The 24,631-nt window shown below is 34.5% G+C and overlaps 1 protein-coding gene across 7 annotated transcripts in view; it reads right to left on the bottom strand.

The window, feature by feature from the left end:
* The window catches only part of mTor (serine/threonine-protein kinase Tor), an 816,233-nt gene that overhangs the window by 441,450 nt on the left and 350,152 nt on the right, over nt 1-24,631 (bottom strand). For all 7 annotated transcript variants that reach the window (XM_090412780.1, XM_090412800.1, XM_090412771.1 and 4 more), the window contains 2 exons: nt 23,182-23,334; nt 9,986-10,128 (listed from right to left, as the gene is read on the bottom strand). In XM_090412780.1, coding sequence (XP_090268906.1) covers nt 9,986-10,128; nt 23,182-23,334 — 296 coding nt within the window. The remainder of the gene's footprint in view (nt 1-9,985; nt 10,129-23,181; nt 23,335-24,631) is intronic.

Here is a 24,631-nt window from a genome sequence, read left to right on the forward strand (position 1 = left end):
CTCATCCATAGTAATAAATCGATGCACAAGATCAGTTTTCTTGTTAAAACGATCCAAGCACTGTTCAGAGATTTTTATGCGAGTGCATTTTTGATCTGCTGTAAACAAGCATGGCACCCATCTTGCACAAAGCTTTTTCATTTGCAATTCTTCTTGCAAAATATATCCTACACATTATTTTGAAATACCTATAGTCTCTGCAATTTCATGCACTTTGACTCTCAGGTAATCCAATACCATATTGTGCACTTGATCACTGATTTCTGGTGTTGTTACACTTTTTGAATGTCCTTCACGTGGATCAACTTCAAGGCTGGTATGGCCACATTTAAACTTGGCAGCCCATTTCTTAATTGTGGAAAATGAAGGAGAAGAGTGCCCATAAACTTTTATCAACTGCGAATGAATTTCTTTTGGTGTTAAACCTTCTTTTATAAAGAATTTTATAACAGCACGATACTCAATTTTATCCATTTCAAGGGATACAGACAACACTGTTTGCTTCAGACAGCTGTATAAAACAAACTACTTGATAGAATGACTTGCAATTTCACATGGATGCTTATGACAGACATCATCAAAAACTTTAAAAAAAAACTTGCCAATAGTGTTGCCATCTATGCTTGAGGCTGAGAACTTTTCCGATCACCCTTGTACAGGGATTGCAAGAGAGCCTGATAGTATCAGGAGAAAGAATAGACAGACAGAAAGTATGAGATAGAGAAAAAGGCCTCAGCTCTTTTATATCATTATATAGCCAAAGGCTATCAGTTTTCTTTTTTCACAAGTCTTATGCAGATGAACAACCAAAAGACCAATTGAAACTAAAGCACAACGATGACTGATACCCAGGTGGTTAATCTTATCTAAGTTAAGAGCCTTGAGTTGGACTTCTCTGCCTAGGATTGCTCTCCAATCAACCCTTCAATTGACCTATGAGGAAGGAACCGTTTAAAAAAACCTCTCAATAGTAAAAATATACAGAATTTTATCTCCCCCCCCCCACCTCTCAGTGAATATTGCATAATGTGGGTGGTCTACATCACCTAGCCAAAAATTTTGCATCTCTAGAATACTTCTTTCTAAATACAAAAATCATCTGGCTGATAAAATTTCCATAATACAATATTGTAAAGCATTTGTATGTCATATTGCTGGTTTTCAAATCCATGTTTCTTCCCAACAGTCCATAAATGGTATTTTTAAGTAATTATAAAAATCCAAATTCTCTTTTCATTGCAACAGGTGGTAGGCAAAAAAGAACCTGCTCTGTTGTAAGAAACAATGCCTAACACATTATATAATCTCTTTCGAATACAAAGAGGAGAGGGGTGAAAGCAGCTGTAGAATGCATGTTCTACTGTTTCCAATTGTTTATAGATGTCACAGATTGGATCTCTAATGTTAAAGTACTTCTATTTAATGGAATTAACTGGAAGGTGACAATATGCAATTCTCCAAGAAAGATCCCTCCTGTTAGGGCATCCTTAGAACTTCAGTAAGTTATGACAGTGTTCTTGTCAGTATCCAACTGTGGAAGTTTGTGGCAAAAGAGGTTTAAGATTTTTTATACCAAATTTTACTTTTATTAATGGAAAGAATGTCAATGCCAAAATGTTGTAAAATTCTTACAGTTAAGATTTCCTGAGATTTTTCCTGTAGTATAGAAACAATCTCAGCTTTTGGACTTTATAAGCATTTACTCCAAACAAGGGTAAAAATGAAAAAGGTAGTGCCTTCTCTCGTACTACCTGAGTTTTCTGCACATGTGTGATTGGTCTGCAACATCTTATGGATTTTTGAGGCTGCATTACTTAAATAGCAGTGTTTTAAGAATGGAAGTCCAAAACCTCCATGCTTCTTTGATAGGTGAAGAAATTCCTTTTTAACTTCTTCATATTCGCTGGACCAAAAAAATTGCACAGGCTTACTATATAATAGCTTTTTTTCAGCTTCTGTAATATATATTATGTACAGCTCAGAAGGCAAGATTATGATTTTAAGTACTATGGCTTTAGAAGAAAAGAAAAGTAGACCAATTTTTCAGTCTTCTAAGGTCTCCATGTTTTTGTATATAATTTCTTGAACTGGTAATATTGAGTAAGTGTAGAATGGAATTCCAAGTATAGTGAGAGGTTAACTCTTAAGGGTTAGTCCAAAGGGAAAGCTTCTGAAATCCTAATTTCCAAAAAAGTTTTAATTTTGTCATGACTGCATTAGCAGTTAATCCACTGATCTTGCTGAATTTTTCCATAATACCAAAAAAGATGTATATGGAATCGTTATCCCTCAAAGTGCCTACTACCTCATCAGCATATGCTAATACCTTATTTTCCTTCATAGTTGAAGGAACTGTGATTCCTCACACAGCATGTGTATTGTTGACTTTCTGCAAGAAAAGTTCAAGAACCAATGCAAAGAGTAATGGACTAAGAGGTCCACCTTGCTTGACTCCTTTTTGAATTTTGACCTGATCTAATAGGAACCCATTAACTAGGAGGTGGGTAGTTGAATTGGCATAGGATCCTTTAATAATGGATAACAGCTTTTTACTCACACCAATTTGCTAGAGAATGTGGAACAGAAAGGGATGCCAGACATCATCAAATACTTCAGTAAGGTATGCCATTGGCTGCTTTTTCTTATTAACTAAGCAGGAGTAGATCACCTAGCAGAAACACATTAAATTCTATTGCTTGGCCTGGAATTCCATATACCTGTGTACTTTTATGTATCTCATTTCTACTCTGAGCCTGTTACTGAAAGTGCAGAAAAATATCTTGTAGTTAGTATTAGGCAGAGAAATAGGTCTCCAGCTGCTGATTAAGGTACGATCTCTAGGTTTTGGAATGATGAAGGTATAGCTCTGTACAAATTCACTTGGTATGTGTCCTGGAGAGTGAGAGAGAGAGAGAGAGAGAGAGAAGAATTAAATAGTAACTAGAATGGGAAGAATAATATCCCAGGCCTTGCGGTAAAATTCATTCCCAGACCACAGGGTCCTGGGGATTTTCTTGTATGGCATTCTTTATATGCTTGTGGTAACTTTAGATGCTGTAATGGATCTGTCAAGCCATCTTGGATATGAACAGAAAAGCCGTTAATGTTCCAAGAGTTATAATTTTCCACAGTCCTATTGTCTTCAAACAGATTTTTATACTAATTATATGAAGAGCCAATGGCTTCAATTCGGCAACATGAACTGTATGGGATGTTACATCCCATATTGTTTCTTAGCTGAATAACAAACAATATGGGATGTAATATCCCTTAACTTAAATAAGATTTTTATACTACCAGCAATCTTAATGTTTATTTAAAAAGATAGTGCTAGTGGAGGGCAAAACTACCAGTATAATAAAATTTTACTGGTGGTTTTGCCAAAGGAAAACCACTAGAAAAACCACCAAAGCAAAAATAAAAACAAAGGAAAGAAAACCAAAGTACTTATCTTGCCAAAATCTGAAGTGTCATCAGTGAGAGTTGGAGCCAGACCCAGAAGAGATACCAAAGTTGAAGTAATGCAGAAGTCATATTTCACATATACAAGTATGTCAAAAGATGTCACACCATATGATTAAAATATTCTGGATTATCGATGGATGTTGAAAGTTTTTTCACCTGTTTATACTGTAAATTAAAGATGCCAAAAAATTATATTCTTGGTTTTGTCCTTTATCCAAGTGTAAGCAAACAGTGTTTGTCAGTGAAGTATCTTCACAATTGGGCTACTTGTATATAGAGGCTAATGGGTAGTGGCCTTTCCCTAATGCATAGCACTAGATGCACCTGTAAGGATGTGCGCTTTGCATTATAGATTACTAAGGAAATGATGTGAAGTCATTAGCCTCTATAAACAAGTAGCCTAGTTGTAAAGATACTTCACATGCAAACACCGTTTGCTTACACTCGGATAAAGTATTAAACCAAGAACATAATTTTTTGGCATCTTTAATTTATAGTATAACCAAGTGAAAAAACTTTCAACTGTGGATAAGTATTTTTAGAATTCCATACTGTTGGGCCAAATGATGATGTGATTGTTTCTGTAGATATCTTCCTGTATGTGTTGGCTTTCTATAAATGGAAAAAGATAGCAAACCATCTGAAAGGCGAGTGATTAACGTGTCAAGGAAAGGTAAACAGTTATTCGATTCTTTTTCTAATGTGAAGTGAATTTTAGCATAATGGCTGTTAAGATAAGTTACAAAAGAATCCAAAGTATCTTGCTCACGGAGCTAAATAGCAAACACGTCATCAACAAAGCATAACCATGCTAAGAATTTGTAAGTGCTGTGGTATTTTGTTATCGAAGTGTTCCATGTACAAGTTAGCTAACTGAACCCATTGCAGTACCATTAATCTGTTTGAAGATTTTTCCATGCTAAGTAAAATAACCTGCATACACAGTAAATTTGAATAATTCAAAGATAACAAGCATTGCAGGTGGACCTTATTAAATCAAGAGTATCTGTTAGTGGTATATTAGCGAATAAGGAAATAAGATCAGAACTAACCATTATGTTTGAATTTTTAACCAGTGATTTGAAATGGACAGAATTTAATCTATAATTTGGTAAGTAGAATTGTCACCTAGGCGTTCCCACTTTTCTTTCTTTCTTTTTTTTTTTTTTTTGTAATCTTGATTCATGATAACTGCAGTGTTCTTATCAGCTTTAATAATCACAGTATTTTTATTATCTTATATAACTTTTTAAAGCAGCTATTTCATTCTGTGTTATATTACTTTTAAGTAGTTTAGATTTGGTCAGGATGCTTATTGTATCTAAACGAATTATTGGCTATTGAAGGTGGAAGATTGTAGGTGCCCCCATTCAATAGCCAATAATGATCTACTATGGACAGAGAAGGAGTACTGTTAACATTCATCTTAGAATCATATAAGTAAAATCTGTAAAATCTCTTGTGGTAAAAAATAGAAATACTTTTCACCTATATTGATTTTACATGGGCCATAAAATATTATATTTAAGAGTGCATATAACCAATGTAATGTAATAATTTTGTAATATAAGGTTAAAATAATTGAATATAGAACCACAAGCAATTGTAACTAAAATGATCAGACAAGATTAGGCTAGTGAACTGAAAGTCAACAACAGCCTCAAAGGTCACTGGACTATAAGTTTTGCCGCCAAAACCTACTCTATGCGTGGATGATAAGGGCGCTACCAGTAAATCCGGGAACTTTTTTTTGGATATGATATAAAACGGAGATTGAGGCTCGAGAGCTCTCTCTCTCTCTTATTTTTTGTTCCTGTGACAAGCTTTTCGAGGACAGGAAGAGTCGCGATCCTGCGAGCAGTAGTTTCTGGAGATCATATTACAAGATATCCTTCTGTGAAATTCATCGAAGAATGTACCGATCCACATGCGTGCTGATTTGTAGCAGCCGACAAAGTTCCTAACATCAAAGAAAAATGCATTAAATTACAAGGAAGGAATTTGAAAGACGACAACCGCCAGATAGTGCCTGATCACAGTCGTTGCACAAGAAAAAAAAAGGAGCCAGCAGAATTCACTCTTAACCCCTTTTGGATTCAGGACTGTACATGATATAGAGACCTTGTAAGTAGATTGCTTTATGCTAATAGCCTAGATTGTGTGTACAGAAGAGATAGCTGTTGATTTTGTTTAACTATTGGTAAAATGTGTTTGAAGAGGTCAGAAAGCCGAACATCAGTTTGAATGTGTATAATAGAATACTGTACACTTGAATAATGCTTGTGTTACATAATGTTTAGAACGTATGTGCTAAAATCCATCCATGTGTTTAATAAGTTGAGTGTAAATAATTTCTTCGTCTAATGCTTTAAGTGAATTGTTCTAATGCATGGAGAATCTGACAAGTGATATGTCCTATTTACTTTTGTATATAATTTGTCTTAATTAGAATAAACATGTTTGGTTTTGTTAATAGTTTGCCTGATCTTTGTTAGCCAATGCACTGTCTCATAAAAACGAATCGAACCTGTGCGACCTAAGTAAAGAAACAGCCACGACTGAGTAATTCGAAGCTGTTTGAGATAGAATTGATTTAAGAGTTATTCCACGTGCTTAGCTAAAATATTCTCTTGTATGTAAAGGAAAGACAGAAAATTCTTTTACACGATCCTTAATGGCACAGTCGTTAACAAAAATAAATTTTTAAGGATTAATGCATTTGAAATATAGCAACGTAGATTAAGGATTTGGTCCCAGCCAGAGGTTTTTCCTAAGTCTACGATACTAGCATGTGTGATACTATACTTTACGGCCTTGAAAATGGGGGAGAAAGCTAAGTAGATTACGAAAGGACTAAAGTTAAATAATAACATTATACATGAGTTAGAGATTAGAGCATATAGGCAATTTGAACAAGCTCAAGCAACCACGAAAATAACAAAGTAAGAGGAGGAAACACATTGAGTTAAAAAGTAAAGTAATAAACGTAATAATAATAAAATAATAAACTATAAATTACAAAACTTTTGCAATACTCCACCAATAAATGATCATAGCAAGTATACAAGTTAAAATATAGTAAAATATGAAATAAACAGATACGTATAACAATGTATATAAATGCATTTCTAAAAAGTAATGTGTTCAAAAACAAGTTTATAAAAATGTATAGAGAAACAATTGCAAAATGATCAATAAAAAAGTAAAAAAAAGTTCATAAATGCAAATAAAAAACAAGAAGATATTAAAAGAGTATGTACAAGAAAATAACACTATAAATAAAAATAATGTAATTGATCTATATAAGGTAAAAAATGTTAACTATCCTTAAAGAATGAAGGACTCAAGCCAGATTGTATCAGACTCAAAACATATTTCTTTTTTAAGAAATGCCTGTTGTGTGTGATAAAATCTGGCTGAGCATACAGTGCTCAAACAGATTATGAATGCAGCTAGAATAATAATTGTGCTTATTCATGAAATGAGTACAGTCAATTAAAATATGAGGAATGGTGAGTCCAGCATTACAAAACTCACACACAGGCATGCTATAACTGCTCAAAAGGAATGAGTGAATGAGATGACTGACCTATGTGAAGTCAGGTGAATACAACTGCCTCTGTTCAAACCCTGTGAGAACTAAACTGCCATAATTTAATTTCAGGCTTAATTTGGTAGAGTTCATTATTATTAGGCTTTTTTATTTCACGATGACTGCCATTGGAATACAATACTGACTACCAGCAGACTGATAATCTGCTGGTAGTCAGTACATGGTTTGAAATTCAACAGAAGTGTACAGTACATCTAAGTGCTTCCATAACTGAAAGAGATGAATTCAAGAGAGCACTTTTGTAGCTCTAGACTTTTTTTACTGCCTGAAGAGAACTTTGTGAGTCTGAATATATTCTGCACCTTGAGTAATAATGCAATCTGACATATTTTAGTACCAGCTCTATCACATATAGCTCAGCTGTAAAGTTGGTACACTCTAGTATGATTGGTACAAATATATAGGCAACAGAAGATCCCACTAGGTCATCTGATTTTGAGCAGTGTGTGTGTGTATACAGTTGCAAAATCAGAGTATTCATTTCTATGAGCTTTGAAGAACTGCTGGTAGATGACAGGAGAGGGACAATTTTGGTAGCCTGCTGAAAGACAAGCTACATGCTGGCATGTATAATTGCCATGGTGGAAGCATGTTTGGTGCATTTGAGCTATGTTGTCTACTGCTATTTCTAGGGCTTGTAGAAATTTTATCTGCAAACCAAAGGATTTTATGGCAATCTATCGAGTGTTGTAAAGATTCTACCATTGTGGATGGATGAAAGATAGTTTATTTTTGTTGCATCAGCTGTTGGCATCAAAGCAACAAAGTTGATCTGTTTGTCTCAACATACAGACTAGGAATAGGTGATGTGTGAAAAATGCAGCTGTTGCAATTGATGTCTTGATGGTGAATAGAGTCTGCCCATTGCAGTATACTCTCCCTGGCAGAAGCATAGACTTGCAAACTAAAGTCAAGTTGTAATCTTATGAATATCCTGTACATATGATGCAAAGAGCATCTGTCAGCACCACATGGAAGATAGGGTGCATAGAATGCTCACTGCTTTACAACACTCTCTCATAACTGATGTACATGAGAGAGGATAACTAAGTTTGCTGTCAAATATGAGTCCCAAGAACTTGGCTTCTGGTGCAACTGGAATTAGTCACTGTTCTGGATGGAGTTCTGAGTCAGGATGAAGACTACATCTGCAGCAAAGGTGCACACAAACAGTCTACTGGTGTGAAAATCCATCTGCAAGTGCCCATTTTCTAGTAATAGCTGTCTTTCTATGAGCCTGATATTACATATATGACAGAAAATGATGAAGTCATCTGCATATAAAGCATTATTTACAGTTTGGAGGAAGTTGTTCTGTCATCATGTTGATTGCAAAATGAATGATATTTAAAACTGAGCCTTGTGGAACTCCCTCTTGTTGAATATACAAACTGAAGAGAGAGTGGTTCCTACTTGGACTTGGAGGAGGAAGTTCTTGATAAATGATCATAGCAAGTATACAAGTTAAAATATAGTAAAATATGAAATAAACAGATACGTATAACAATGTATATAAATGCATTTCTAAAAAGTAATGTGTTCAAAAACAAGTTTATAAAAATGTATAGAGAAACAATATTCCCTCTAAGATCAAAATTATGAAGGAATTTCAGTATTCCATGTTTCTAAGCAGTGTGATATGCTTTTTCCATATCAAAGAAAACAATACCAGATGCACACATTTTAGGAAAGCATTTCTAATGGTTGGCTCCAGCTGGACTACATGATCAGTAGTAGAATAATATTTTCGGAAGCGATTGTCTTCTGGAAATAAAGTTGCTATGGTGCAAGTCAACCACATACATCACAGTAGTATGCTCGTATAACAGTTTACACATCACACAGTATGAAATTATTCAAGGTTTTTTTTAAGTTGTTGATATTTCTGTCACTTTTTCAGGAAGTGAAGAGAATGAAATATTTTGTACGAATTCCAAAAATTAAAATTTAAATAATAAATCTGTCCAGCCAGAGTCGAAGAATAACTTACATATATGCATAAATAGATAACACAAATCTAATTTTGTGAAATGCCTAAAAACACTTTTTTTTGGACAACAGTTTAATGTTTTGTGTTCTAAATATTGAAAAATTAGAACTGGGCATTAGCTAGAATATAGGTCAGAAGCCAAAGCTGTTCATAACATTCTTACAGACTAGAAATATTTGTTTCATTAATGAGATATTGTAAGTAGACATATTTAAATAATTATAACCACGATAAAAACTCATATAATATTTATTTTAATTTTTATGGCTATTTTGCCTATGTAATATACTTTATTTGCATAGAATTTTTGCTCAAGTATCATAGGCATCTTCAGTACAAGAACACATAAAGGACAATTAAACATAAACAGACAATTTTAAAAAGCACTACCTAAGTAGCTAATGTAAGATAACTATAAAGATTGGTAATTTTCTTAAAAAAAAAAAAAAAAACTATATATATTTACACAAATAAATTTAGGAAAGATTGTTTAAATATATAGTTTTTTTTATAAAAAAATAAAAATAAAAATAAAATAGGAAATTTACTGACCTTTTTAGTTATCTTACATTAGCTACTCAGATGGCGCTTTCTAGAATTGTCTGTTAATGTTTAATTGTTTTGTACTGAAGATTCCTATGATACTTAGGCAAAAATTCTATGCAAATAAAATATATTAAGTGAGTTTTTTTATCCAGTATTATAATTATTTAAACTAGAGGTATTAGTGTAGTGGGAGAGCTATACCACACTAATATATACAGACTTACAACCTTTCGTTGGTGAGATGCATATTAAAAAAATAAATAAATAAAATAAAAAAATTGGATGTATTCTACAGTATCTGCAACCATAATTTTTCAGTAAGAATCATACAACTAATACAAATTTGCACAGATAATGTTAGTTTAAATTACCTGGGTAGCTGATTGTATGACTGGGCAAGTGCTAAACATGAACGAAGAGCAGGAGAAGGAGATTCTTTCAGCAGTTCAATGCTCATTCTTCGGAGCCACTCTAACCAATCATCTTTTGAAACTCGTCTTGTTGCTGTCCAAGCCTGTATGAGGTAATTAATGTTATATTTCCATTTCATTAAGCAATATATGACCAAGTACAAAAACTTCAATTCAGGAATGAACTTAATTATTAAAATGATGAATTATCAAAGATGAATTCTGGACAATACATATAGGATAACTTGGGTGCACTAAATCAATATATTCTTATTAAATAGTTTTAATGGAAAATGTGCACTAGACATATTTAAATAACTTTCACAGCTTAGGTGTAACAAAAATTATATAGACTTTTTATTCAAAAACTCCTATATATATCATTCAATATTATGTGGACATCAGAGAGAGAGAGAGACTGTTAGCTACTACATTCAAAACACGAATCACAATAATGAGTCAAAAATTATGTGTAAGGCTTATGTCTCAGTCTCAGTTGAAGTACATAATTACATTAGAGTTAAAAGGAACACCTGTAAATAAACAATTATTAATAAATTTAAAAAACTGTTAAAAATGTTAAAAATTTTCCAATATATAAACAACTGTAAAAAATGGGGAGAAATTTTTAAAAAAGTATTTTATTTAACATTGAAAGAAACACAAATACCAAATAATATTCCAAAAGCTATCTCATAAGTATATGTGAAAATAATCAAATAGAAATAAGATTAAATTACGAACTATCATATCCGAGAGATAAACCAAGCAGTCCGACAGGGATGACCTCTTTCAGCAATTCTTTTTAATATTTATTTAAATGAAATTATAATAAAATGGAATAAAAATTTCCATCAAGGTATTAAACTTTCTCCTACTGTGAACTAAAACACTCTCCTTTTGCTAATGATCAAATAATAATTACAAATTCTGAAGATAACTTATGGGAAAATATTTTAAATTTAAATGAAATTATCTTATGCCATTGCAAAAGATTATAGAATGATAACATCCACAGAAAAATCAAAAATGATGGCCTTTAAAGGACAATATCCAATAAGAACTAAAATAGTAATAGATAACATGATTTCAGAACAGGTGAATTAATTTAACTACCTAGGATGTACATATGAAAATGAAAAAGATATAAGCCTAAAAAATGCAAAATATTTAAAAATAACAGGTGTAATTAACTCTATATTTAATCCAAACCTAGTTCTAAAACAAACTACACTAAAAGTATACAATACATTAGCTGTATCAGTCCTATTGTATGGAAGTGAAATCTAGACAATTAAATAAAAAGATTAACAAAGATTAATAACAGCTGAAATGAAGTTTATGAGAAAAACTGCAAAGTATACTCTATTTGATCACAAAAGAAATGAAATTATGAAAGAATTAAACCAGGAATCATTAATAAAAAAAGAAAAGAAAAAAATATTAAACATAAATGGATGGAACACATTGAAAGAATTAAAACAGAAAGCATACCAAAACAGTTGTTAAGTTACAAACCATTAGGAAAAAGAAAACCAGGATGTCCTCTAAAGAGATTCAGCGACTGCTTTTAAGGCTGCTCTAGGCCTAAATCCTTGAAAAGCATGATGATGATGATGATGAATTACAAAAGAAAACTAGATAAGAAAGGTTGTTCTAGAAAAAATTTATAAAGGATGGTGGGATGTGGAGAGAGAGAGATAGAGAGAGAGAGAGATGGTGTGCTTGAAGATAGATTATGTATGCTGTCACTGGCTACTGCCTGTGTTTTCAGAAAAGCTGAGAAATGATGTTAAGTCAGCTGAACATGATCTATGGAAGTACCCCTCTGAGGCATAAATAGAAGGATAGGACCACCCATGGTTGTTACTTCAACTTGTTTTGTATAATTTGTCTTGTACGCTGAAATAACCGGAGTCTGAAAATATCTTCAGGACTGAGGTAAGGTGGTACACCCTTGGCAACTAATGTGCCACCTTACCTCAGTCCTGAAGTTATTTTCAGGCGAAAACTTTGTTTGCTTACGCGTGGATAAAGGATTAAACTAAATTTATTATAATTCTCGTGGAAAGGCTTAGACGTTGGTTATGCATTTTTTACTAAATAATTTATGGAAATTACAACTTCAACTAGGATATACATTAAAATAAATTTTAATATACTTCAATATTTCGGCAACGTCGCGTTGCTATTTTCAAGAAACTTAAGAACAAGACACGTGCATGCAGGCACAACAAACAATAAGTGAGGAAGAAGCAGGAAGCTATTATTTCTCCTAAAGTCCTGATGGTGCCCCCTAGTGAGCAATGTTGGTATTCTTGGGCGAATGGGCTGAAGGTCTTCTGATGTAGGTTTCCCAAATTTGAGGCAGTCTCATGCAGCCAAATTTGTTGAGGTTTGGATTGTTTCTTAGGGCTGAAACTGATTCTATGAAAAGCTTTTCATATTTGTATTTACTACGGTGTATTATCGTGGCTTTCTTCCACCGTATTCTATGGCAGGTATCCAGCACATGGTCAGCAAGAACAGAGTGGCTGTATTGGTGAAACCGGATGTAGTCCTTGTGTTCTGAAATTCTGATATTTGCTGTCCTGCCTGTTTGGCCAAAGTAGGACAGCTTACAGCTGCAAGGGACCTCGTATACACCAGGTAGGTCTAAGGGGGGGGGGGGGGAGGGTTTTTAGTAGAGTGGATAAGGAATGCTAATTTTTTATATGGTCTATAACAAGAAGTTAATTCGTGTTTTTTTTAGGATTTTTGTAATTTTTTCCGAGGTGCCTCGGATATAGGGCATGGGGATGGATTTAGAGTAATCCTTGTTGTGAGGAAGGGGGGGGGGGGGGTATTGGTTTCATTTTTTTTTTTTGATTTTTTTTGGGAAGGGGGGGGGGGATAGCCATTGGCTGAGAAAGTGTTGAGAATGTGGTTTAGTTCTGTGGTTAGGGCACTGTCATTTGAACTGATAAGTTTAGCCCTGTTGTGTAGTGTCTTAATGACTCCATATTGTTGCAAGGAGGGGTGGTGCGATTGTTGGTGAATGTATCTGCCTGTATGGGTAGGTTTTCTATAGACTGAGAAAACCAAGGTTCTATCAGGCTGGCGGGTGACTAGTGTGTCTAAGAAAGGAGGGCAGTTTTGTTTTTTTTTTCTTCCAGGGTGAATTTGATTCTGAGGTGTTGGTTGTTTAAGTGTGTTAGGAAGGAGAGGAGTGCATCAGAGTCATGTGGCCAAATAGCGAACACGTCATCAACATAGCGAAGCCAAATGGTTGGTTTTTGTGGGGCAGAGTTTAAGACTTTCTCTTCAAAAGTCTCCATATAAAAGTTGGCCAAGGGTGGGGAGAGTGGAGAACCCATGGCTGTCCCCTCTTATTTGTTTGTAGAATTTTCCTTGCCAAACAAAATAGCCTGAGTTCATTGTGAAAAAAGGGCTGTGATATCGGGAGAATATTTAGCTTGGATTAACTCTAAGGATTCTTTGAATGGAACATTTGTGAATAAGGAGGAGACATTAAAACTGACCATTATGTCAGTGTGTTTGAGTGTAAGGTTTTCTATGCTGGCTTTGAAGTGGCTGAGTTTTTTTTATGTGTGAAGGTGTGTTGCCAGTATAGTGTGAGAGAGCTTTGGCCAAATGTTTAGCTAGTTTGTATGTGGGGAATCAATGCCATCCACTATGGGATGTAATGGCACATTTTCCTTATATAATTTTGGGAGCCCATAAATAAGGTGGGGGGGTATGAAGTTAAATGGTTTTAATTTGTTAGTGATTTCCACAGGCCAAGAAGTGACCTTCTTAAGGAGCCTGTGGAGTTTTCTAATTTGTGAGTTGGTGGGATTGTACTCCATATTGAGGTAAGTAGCCAGATCTAACAATAGAGCTTTCAGCTTACCTGTGTAATCCTTTTGGTTAAGCAATACTATGGCATTCCCGTTATCAGCTTTGGTGATTATTATTTTCTTGTTTTTCTTTAATTCTAGTAGAGATTTAATTTCCTTACTGGGCATATTGGCTTTTGGTGGTTTAGCTTTGGTCAGAAAACAAGCCACGTCCAGTCTAATATCATTGGCGACATGGTTTGGAAGGTGTCATATCCCGCATTCAATTCGTATCATAATATCTTATATCTTCAGCAGGTATTCTTCTGAGCGCAATGGAGTGCTTCGGGTTTCACACTAAATGACGAAAGGTTGACTACCGTTTCAGTAGGAAGTTGTGGTTTCGAGATCGAATTCTTTCTTAAATTTTCAAATTTTAAATTTTCAACTGATACCCCCACATACAAACTAGCTAAACATTTGGCCAAAGCTCTCTCACACTATAGTGGCAACACACCTTCACACATAAAAAACTAAATCCACTTCAAAGCCAGCATAGAAAACCTTACACTCATGACATAATGGTCAGTTTTGATGTCTCCTCCTTATTCACAAATGTCATATTTGTGAATAAGGAGGAGTTAATTAATCTTTAGAGTTAATTCAAGCTAAATTTCCTCCCGATATCACAGCCCTATTTCAGTTCACAATGAACTCAGGCTATTTTGTTTGGCAAGGAATCTACAAACAAATAGAGGGGACAGCCATGGGTTCTCCACTCTCCCCACCCTTGGCCAACTTTTATATGGAGACTTTTGAAGAGAAAGTCTTAAACTCCGCCCCACAAAAACCAACCATTTGGCTTCGCTATGTTGATGATGTGTTCGCTATTTGACCACATGGCTCCGATGCACTCCTCTCCTTCCTAACACACTTAAACAACCAACACCCCAGAATCAAATTCACCCTGGAAGAAGAAAAAAACAACTGCCTTCCTTTCTTAGACACACTAGTCACCCACCAGCCTGATGGAACCTTGGTTTTCTCAGTATATAGAAAACCTACCCATACAGGCAGACACATTCACCAACAATCCCACCACCCCTCCTTGCAACAATATGGAGTCATTAAGACACTACACAACAGGGCTAAACTTATCAGTTCAAATGACAATGCCCTAACCACAGAACTAAACCACATTCTCAACACTTTCTCAACCAATGGCTACCCCCCCCCCAAAAAAATCTAAAATATATTGAAAGCAGTAAACCACAACCCCCCCCCCTCCCTCACAAAAAGGATTAATCTAAATCCATCACCATACCCTATATCTGAGGCACCTCGGAGAAAATTACAAAAATCCTAAAAAAACATGACTTAACTTCTTGTTACAGACCATATAAAAAATTGGCATCCCTTATCTGCTCCACTAAAGACCCCCCCCCCCTTAGACCTACCTGGTGTATACGAGGTCCTTGCAGCTGTAAGCTGTCCTACTTTGCCAAACAGGCAGGACAGCAAATATCAGAATTTCAGAACACAAGGACTACATCCGGTTTCACCAATACAGCCACTCTGTTCTTGCTGACCATGCGCTGGATACCTGCCATAGAATACGATGGAAGAAAGCCATGATAATACACCATAGTAAATACAAATATGAAAGGCTTTTCATGGAATCAGCTTCAGCCCTAAGAAACAATCCAAACAATGTAAACTTAATCATGTAGTGCTACTCTTAAAATATACAGTAGTATATTTTTACAAATATACTACTGTATATTTGTAAAATAAGGCCTGAATGTTAAAACTGACCATGATACCAGTAGACTAAGGATAAGTTTATCTCTGTGGGTCAAAAAATCAAAAGAATTTTAAAAAAAAAAAAAAAAAGCAAGAACAGCCAATCAGAGTACTTAAAGAGTTAAGACAAGAATTTTGCTAGGTGGTAAGTAGGAGAGTCAATAATCAATGACACATCTAAGAGGACCACTTTGCTTATCAATTTTTTGGTAATCCATAGTAAAAATGGGAGGGGGGTTCTCTCAAAATGATTCTCCCGTTTTTTGACAGTATCTTCATCCCAGGTGATAACATCAACCAGCAGAAAATTCATTTAATTTATCTAGCTACTAGTGGGATTGTGATCTATTTCTTGCTAGATTGGTTATAACATATAAAGAAAATGATATTTTTCTGTTATAATCAAAGGTATTCCTAACTACAACCACTCTTCATCAGTTTTTGCAACAGTTAAACACCTACTTCAAAGCTTTAAATATGGGTAGAGATAGGTTAGAAGGGGAATGCTTATAGTTGAGTGCTACAGAAGAAACTTCACCAGATTACACTGAATGTTGTGGAGGAAATGAATTGCTAAATAAAGGATTTTTAACTATGACAAAATCAACTTTTGGAGAGAGAAGAACCTATTTCCGCTGGTGCAAGAGGATATCCAGAGATGACTGCCCATTTTTTTATATGAGGGTTGATATAAGCTGATCTTTGTTTAGACCAGAGGAATCAAGTGTCATGAAAAAGGTGTCTGTGTTTATTGAAGGAGCAGCAGAAAGATCATCCACATTTTGTCAGTAGGTGTCCAAGATACAAGTAATCATTTCCTGGAGTCACAGATGTAGGATATGTTAGAAGAGAGATCACATTCGGTTGCTTGAAGTTGATTACATATGATGGAAAGGCTGGAATCATAGCTTAGGTCACTGAATGTAAGCTATGAGCATGCGAAGTTTACTGGTCTTGTTAGTGAAATCTTCTCTTTGAAAGACAGGTAACTTTAATGGCACTTGTTACACTCTAAAACACATCATGCAGCTCATAACTTTCAAGATTTGCCTTACTGAACTGCCTGCTCACTGATGATTTTTTATATTCAGATCAAAATATATGATTTATTGAACAGTTATTAAACATCTTGTGTCCATGTGTTTTGGTATTTATTTTAGCTATGAATGGTGGGATAGAGCTCACAGTCATCCCTAGAAGCTGATTTGGGGAAGGGGAAACATGGGAGATGAGATTCAAATTATTCTTAGGGTGTCTTCTGTAAATGTGTTCATCAAGAGACAATCAGTATTCTGTTATGAGTGGCTTAAAGAGTCTTCCTTGGACTCCCTGAAAGAAACTACATAATAATATTCTGATGAGTCTTTGGACTCCCTGGAGGTGTTACGTAATAATAATAATAATATTTCATACTGGTGAGAATGACAATGAGCAAAGCCCAGGTGGGAGGCAAACTCTGAAGGTATAGTAGAAGTGAATGAATGGGAGAGGGTGAGGCTGAATAAGCTAGATATTAATAAAGTTGTTGGTTGTATGATACAGTATATCCCTACTTGTTTTTATAGAATGTACAAAGAAGTTGATTGTGGTCTTGAGTTTAATGTGAGTTTGTTTAATGCAAGTAATGAAATAGAGTGGGCCCCAAAAGAGTGAAGGATGGTAAAGTAGTACTGATAGAGAAGAGGGATGTGTTAAGACAGGTTTCCAATTTAGACAGATCTGCACATCTACAATTGCTGTTAAGGTGCTGAAGAAATGGAATGAGATTTGAATACACGTTTGAGCTGATATGCACAGGACTTTCTATGGTAATCAGCATGGGTTTCTAAAAGAGAATTATCCATTAAAGTAAACGTTAAATGTGCTGAACTATGGAATAGAGCAGTGTTTCTCAACCTGTGGTCTGCGACGGTGGGACAGATGGTTTGCAGGCAGACTTAAATTAATTAATTAAATATATTTTTTTCAATTATCCAAACAAAACAAATTAAAATTGAATAAGTAAGTAAAAATGATTGCAATCAAATGGAGACTTAAAAAAAACCAATAAACAGATTCAGAATGTTCAAAGGCAGAAGCAATAAAATATATTCGGCTTTGAAATAATGTGGGATTAAATATCCCCTTAATTTAAATAATTTTAACATCGCCGAAGTGAAGCCTTTTGGCTCTTTATTTCATTAATTTATCTGTGCACCTTTCTGACAACTCGTACTGTAAAGTATTAAAGCTATTATCACTATAATCTTGGTATTATTTAGTCTACCTACTCACTGATGAGACCTCAATAAAAGTTGAAACCGGTCTGAGTAGTGACCTATCTCCCTTAATGTAAAACAACATACATCTCCTAAGGGATGAGTTTACATTAGGGTAAATACTAAGAATAGTGATCCCAGCTTTATCCACCTTTACAACAAGTTGTCTGGTATTGCACCAACCAGGTGTTTGCACAGTTGGACTCACCGAACTTTTATAGTTTGCTATATTCGGCATGAAACTCTTTGATTTCTATTTTAGAGTTTTCTTATTCGGCTTTGAAATAATGTGGGATTAAATATTCCCTTAATTTAAATAATAAAACTATATTTTGTTCACTTCACCCCTTTTTCATTATTCGTTATTCTGCCGCTACAAATTTAGCAGCAGAATGACAAATAATAAAAGAGGAGTGAAGTGAACAACAATATAGTTTTATTGCTTCCGCCTTCCCTTGCTGTTTTCTCAGATGTGAAGTAAACATGTGTTATCCACTTTTCAACCAATTGCTTGTTGTTTATTGATTTTTATTATTGAAGGTTTCCTTCCTTCATCCAAGGCTCAGTATATCTTCAGAAGTGCTTAGTGATACTTGGACAAAGTGTGTCCTGAGTTAACCCCAGTATTTATATATTTTTCAGAAACGTTTTTTAATAATGGAAAAGTGGCTTAGAACTAGGACTTTGAAAAAAAGAGCAAATGAAACAAGTAATGCTAACCCTAATTGTGATACATGCGTTGTAACGGTGAGTAAATCTGATACTATTAAAGTAGAAGAAACAAGCAGTTCAAAGAAAAAATACAGTAGGAAATATAACAGATCATATTTGGAATTTGGGTTTACTTGGTGTGGAGATGAAAGTGAACAGAAACCTCAATGTGTTTTGTGTTATGAAGTGTTGTCGAATAAGTGCATGAAGCCTGAGAAACTCCAACAACATTTAGAAACTAAACATTGTGATGTGAAAAATAAGCCAACTGAATTTTTTCAGCAATGCTTAGGGACATTAAATCATGGGAAATATATAGTTTCGGCCATGGGTTCCATTAATAGCAAGGCACTAGAAACATCCTATCTCTTAAGTTTGTGCAGAACGAAAACAGGGAAAGCTCATTCTATCGGGGAAAATTTGCTACTTCCAGCTATAAAAGATGTGGTAAAAACTATGTTTGGCAACAAGTTACTAAAAGATGTTGATTTGATTCCTCTTTCCAATGACACTGTCAGTCACAGAATTAATGATATGGAGGTGACGTAGAATCTCAGTTAATCGAAAGAGTTAAAGAAGAGCCCTTATTATGCATTAAAAATAGACAAGATACATACATAATTACAAGATAATTACAAATGATCTGCAGTTGATATGCTACGTAAGATATGCACATGATAACAACATTCATGATGATATTCTGTTCGGTAGAACTTTGCCATCCTGAACAACTGGACAAGAAATATTTCACACTCTCAATGATCACATAATACACAAAGGGATCCAGTGGGAAAAATGTATAGGCTTCTGTTTGGATGGCGCTCGCACCCCTTACAGGCAGGCATAGTAGGGTTGTTTCTATGGTCCGGATATGAATTGGGTACCATACATAGGGAAACGTTTAGCCTCCAAAGGAATGCCACCAGAATTTAAAACTGTGCTATACAACGCTGTAAAGCTAGTTAATTTTATTAAAGCTTGACGGTTAAATAACAGATTATTTTCAGTACTCTGCAATGAATTTGGCAGTAAATATATACAACTTTTGCTTCATTCTGAAATTCACTGGTTTTCCAGGGACAAAGTACTAACAAGGCTATTTCAATTAAGGCACGAAGTTTTATTGTTTGTAAATGAATGTAATTCTGATTTTGCATCACTCCTTGTTGATGAAGCATGGTTATCAACACTACTTTCAGACATTTTTTTGAAATTAAATGAACTAAATCTCTCCCTTCAGGGAAATTCTTTAACTGTTTTTGATGTGTACAACAAAATAAAGGCATTCGAGGAAAAACTGATTTTATGGATTAATTATGTAAAAGGCAGACAATTTGCACCTTTTCCAACATTGGAATCCTTTTTAGTGGAAAATGATAATTTTGTTGATTCTGAGTTTCTGGAAAGGGTTTGTGACCACCTCAAAAATCTGAAACGGAATTTTGAGACATATTTTCTAAATATCTTTTAGAACAGATTTCTGTGGGTTCATGATCCATTTCAGGCTTGCAGTCACGAGAACGATCTTTCATTATCGAAAAAAGAACAGTTACCATATTTTCTGGTGTGTAAGACACTCCTATGTATAAGATGCACCCAAGAAATTTAATACAATTTTCTGGAAAAAACCTAAAAAAAAACTTTTTCTGTAGGAGGAGGTCCAAAATGTCTTTCAGCTTCCCTATTCCTGTGTTCTTCCGCATATTTTACAACCTGCAATTTGTAACTTGAAGTATATGAATGTCGCCCGTTTTTTTCCATCACTAAAATCTATGGGGAAATATCAAACTGAACACAAAATATCTCAACATGTCAACTCAATACTGATAAACATCGGTAACTGATTATTCGGATGAGATATTATGAAACTTGAATAGGGACCCCCCGTTCTTAGCCAATGACGCGTTAGAAGTCATGTGAAGGTCACGCATCAATTTGATTTGATTGCACCATTAACCACCTACAAAGATCTTGGAACATAAAAGGGAGTGCGTATGACTTTGAAAAGAGGAAACAATCTTTACCTTCATTATATACGATGCACCCCATTTTTAAGATGAATTTTTAAGGTAAAAAAGTGCGTCTTATACACCGGAAAATACGGTAATTGAGCTTTCAAGTGACAGTGGACTTAAAATGCAATTCCGTGATCTTGGTTTGGCTCTCGATTTTGGATCTCGCCTTCAGTGAGAAGTGAATTTCCAGAATTATCTGAAGAAGCATTGAAAATTGTCATGCAGATTTTCTATAACCTATCTTTGTGAGAAAGAATTTTCATGGCTCCTTCAAATAAAAATAAAAACCTATCTTCGACAGAAGTTGACCAATATCGAGCCAGATATCCAGCAACTCTGCAAGGGCTGAGAAGCTCAACCATCTCATTAAAAGTAAGTAGTAACATAATTATATTATATTATATTATTTATTTGATACACTTTTAATCGTTTACTTCCAATTTAATTATGTTTCCATATGTATTCAAAACATGCTTTTAGATTTATTATGTTATAAATGGCACAGTTTTTCCCAAAACGTTGGTAATTCCCATTGGTTTTTAAAAAAATTACAAAAAGTCAAAACGACGTATAGGGAAATAAATTAAAACCACTATGTTTATTTTTGAAGTAAAATTTTAATTCCAACATTCTAAAATGTTATTTTTCTTCCTTTTCTGTTTGCAAAATCGTCCATGACATTGTCGAAGTCTATTTCATCACTCAGTTGCTGTTTTATAGACAGTAAGGCAAGATTTCATAAATGCCAAAAAAAGTGCTGCCTGGGGCATATCCCCCCCAGCTATGCTGCTTTAACTTAGTGGTCCATAGAAGAATTGTTTTAGGCATTTTAATGGTCCTTGGCCTTAAAAAGGTTGAGAAACACTGGAATAGAGTATTAGACTTTCACTAAAGCATTTAATAGATTTTCACACAGAAAGTTAAGGTACAAGTTAAGGGAGACAGGCATCTGATAAATAACAGATTTTGTCTCAAAGATGCCATCAAGTTATATATAGGAGGGGTGGGGGACATGTTCTGGTAAAAGAAAAGTAATTAGTGGTGTAATATAGGATTTTGTTCTTGGTCCACAAATGTATAACTTGATTGCTAATGTAATTTCATGAATGACAGGGATATTCAGTTGTTTGCTGGCAATGCAAACTTGGAGAGCATTATAAGGATTCATGCTAATGTCGAGTGCCTTTAAGATTTAAACAGACTCCTCAGGTTTTATATATACAGTAATCTATCATTTATTTGACCTTCAAAACAACAACTTTTCAATTAACTGACATTGGCATGCCAACTGACTTCTGGTAGAGTAATATATAATTGTACTTCAATTATTAAAACTTGCTTGCCATTCTGATAATTGAAGGGCCACATAAACAGTAGATTACTCTGTGTGTGTGTGGGGGGGGTAATCTGGTGTTTATCCAAACACACTAAATGCTGCAAAACACACAGAACATTAGTGACTTGTATGTGGACAAAAATAAAAATAAAAGGGGGGGGGGGCTCTGTTAAGGTGACTCTTAAACACATCTCAAAAGATTCCTTTCTGTGGCTTGAATTCTGTGGTATTCTACAGTAAAGCAAATTTGGACATGGTCATGGTTTGAATTACCAAAAGAACAGCTATCTACAGTAAAAAAAAAAAAAATCAAGGGTGTTAGCCAATGGTGAAAGGAAAATTTGAGTTGCCACTACTTAGATGAGTGAATTGCATTTTAATATTATAAATGCAATGTTTTGCACTTCGGAGTGTGGTGTAATGCTGTCTATATTATTACAGAACAGTGATAGAGAAGATAGACAAGGTTTAGCAAGGAAGGGAGAGAATCAAGAAGTGAATTTAGGATTGTGCTGTGGTGATAAAATCACCACAACACATTTCTGTGGTGTGATAAAAAGGACACTGAAAAATCCATCCTTGATCAGATTACATCAGGATTATGTACAAATTTACTCCTGGTTATAATCATGATGAAGAAACTCCATAGAGAATTTAGAGGTGGGTAATTAAAGCAATATAAGGACTCCAGAAGTTGGTTATGGGGAGATGAAATGTATATTGCAGAGTTTAATGAACAGGCAGAAAAGAGATGACATTACAAAGACTTAAGTTTGGTGATGGGTGGTCTTACAAAACTAACACAGAAGAGATAATATGTGCAGTAGAAGAGAAGGGGAGGGGGGGAGGAAGAGACAGAGAGAGCATGAGGTTATCCCTAAAAAATGTTGAAGACAGTGGGGAAGAGATTTTTTTTGACTGGGCAGGTTAGTGGAATGCACTACCAAAGTGTGTTATGCACATGAAGTGAGAGTTTAAGATATAACAGGATAACCCTACTTTATGAGAAAGAAACCTTTCATAAACATGAAAAGTATACTGATTCCATGAATATCTGTTAAAACTGCCAGAAATTTCCATTTCAATTATTCAGATCACATCAGATGCATACTTCTAACATGACACTATAATATACATATACAAATTCTTAAAATTTTGTTGGTTAGCTATTGTAGTATACAGTTTTATTTAAAATGCAAATATCAAACTATCTAACCCTCTGCAGATTTATAGTGCTGACGTGTAACTTTTTAATGGTGGCAGTGCTTTCACCAGAAACTGAAGTTGGATCATGATCATGTAATCGGGAATGTGAACGTTTCTTTGCACACATTAAGGAGTCTCCTTCCTCTTCAGCAATTGTTGTACCCTAGAGAGGAGGGGGGAAAAAAAGATTAAATAAGAATATTAAATAAGGAGAATTAAGAAACATGCTTAGATATGATGAATGATATGGCATTTCCATCATGTCACCAAGTAATACGAAATATTATTGATCTGATTCTAATTTAAAACTTCAAAATATGATCAACTTACCACAAGAATATAAAAGGCATATACAAGATGATGAAATCTACACCTACTTAGTATGATAGTTACAGACAGAATGCCCATTAAATAATGAGACCATTTTATGGGTATATTATAAATAGAATTGGACAAAATAATACATCGTTTTAACTATTGAGGTATGCTGTTTCAAACATGCATGCCATAATAGCTTCATAGTTCCCTCATAGACACTGTTTGAGAGAGGCTTTGCTAGCACCTGGTTTCAAAAATTTGAAAATGGAATAAGTGATGATAAAATTTTATTTTAAGCTGAGCAAATCCACCTCAAAAACATTTAATGATCCTAAGACATTATATAGGAATGATTGTCTATCACATGCATGAGTTTTTGGTATGATTTTAGGGTACTCAACAGAAATGATCAATGAACAGGAAAACCTGTCTTAGTTCAGACTAATGAAAATGTGGAGAGAGTTCATGACCTTGTCAATCAATGAATCACTAACTGGATGATTACAGAGAAATTAAATGTCAGAAAAGAAGCAGCCTATGAAATTGTGCTGGAAAATTTATAGAAAAGAAAGATTTATGGCATTTCAATTAAATTTAAATTTAAATGAAATTTGCTGTGAAAATTTCATTTAAATAGTTGACCAAGACCATACCACTTGAATCATGACTGGTGGATTGATTTTCACTCTTCCAATATGACCTGAAAACAAAATGGCAAAGCATGAAATAGCAAATGTGCCAAAAAGTCAATAGTGGAATAGAACTAATTAGATTGCATTTTTGGAAATTATGGAGACAACTACCCGTGTATGAATAAAAACTTTAGTTTACTATTACTAAAATTTTACAATTCGACGTTTCGACCTTTATGTCAAGGTCATCTTCTGGAGCGTACAAATATACACAGGAAACAAGCTATACTACAATCATACTGGTTCGTTAAAGACACTGACTAACCGCTACCACAATTGTTGGCCTGACCTCTGGTGAGAAAAAAAAATAAAAAATAAAAAAAATAAAAAATTTCACATCAACGCTAAAGTCCTATTATTTGTGTTGTCTACTATATACATATATTAACATCATTCCAGCCAGTTGGAGTGGAATGGTTTCTACTAATAGCAGATTGGCTAGAGTCCTGG

This window comes from Typopeltis vanoorti, chromosome 2 (genome assembly GCF_054136105.1).
Source record: "Typopeltis vanoorti isolate ZY-2024b chromosome 2, IOZ_Tvanoo_1.0, whole genome shotgun sequence".
Taxonomy (NCBI): domain Eukaryota; kingdom Metazoa; phylum Arthropoda; class Arachnida; order Uropygi; family Thelyphonidae; genus Typopeltis; species Typopeltis vanoorti.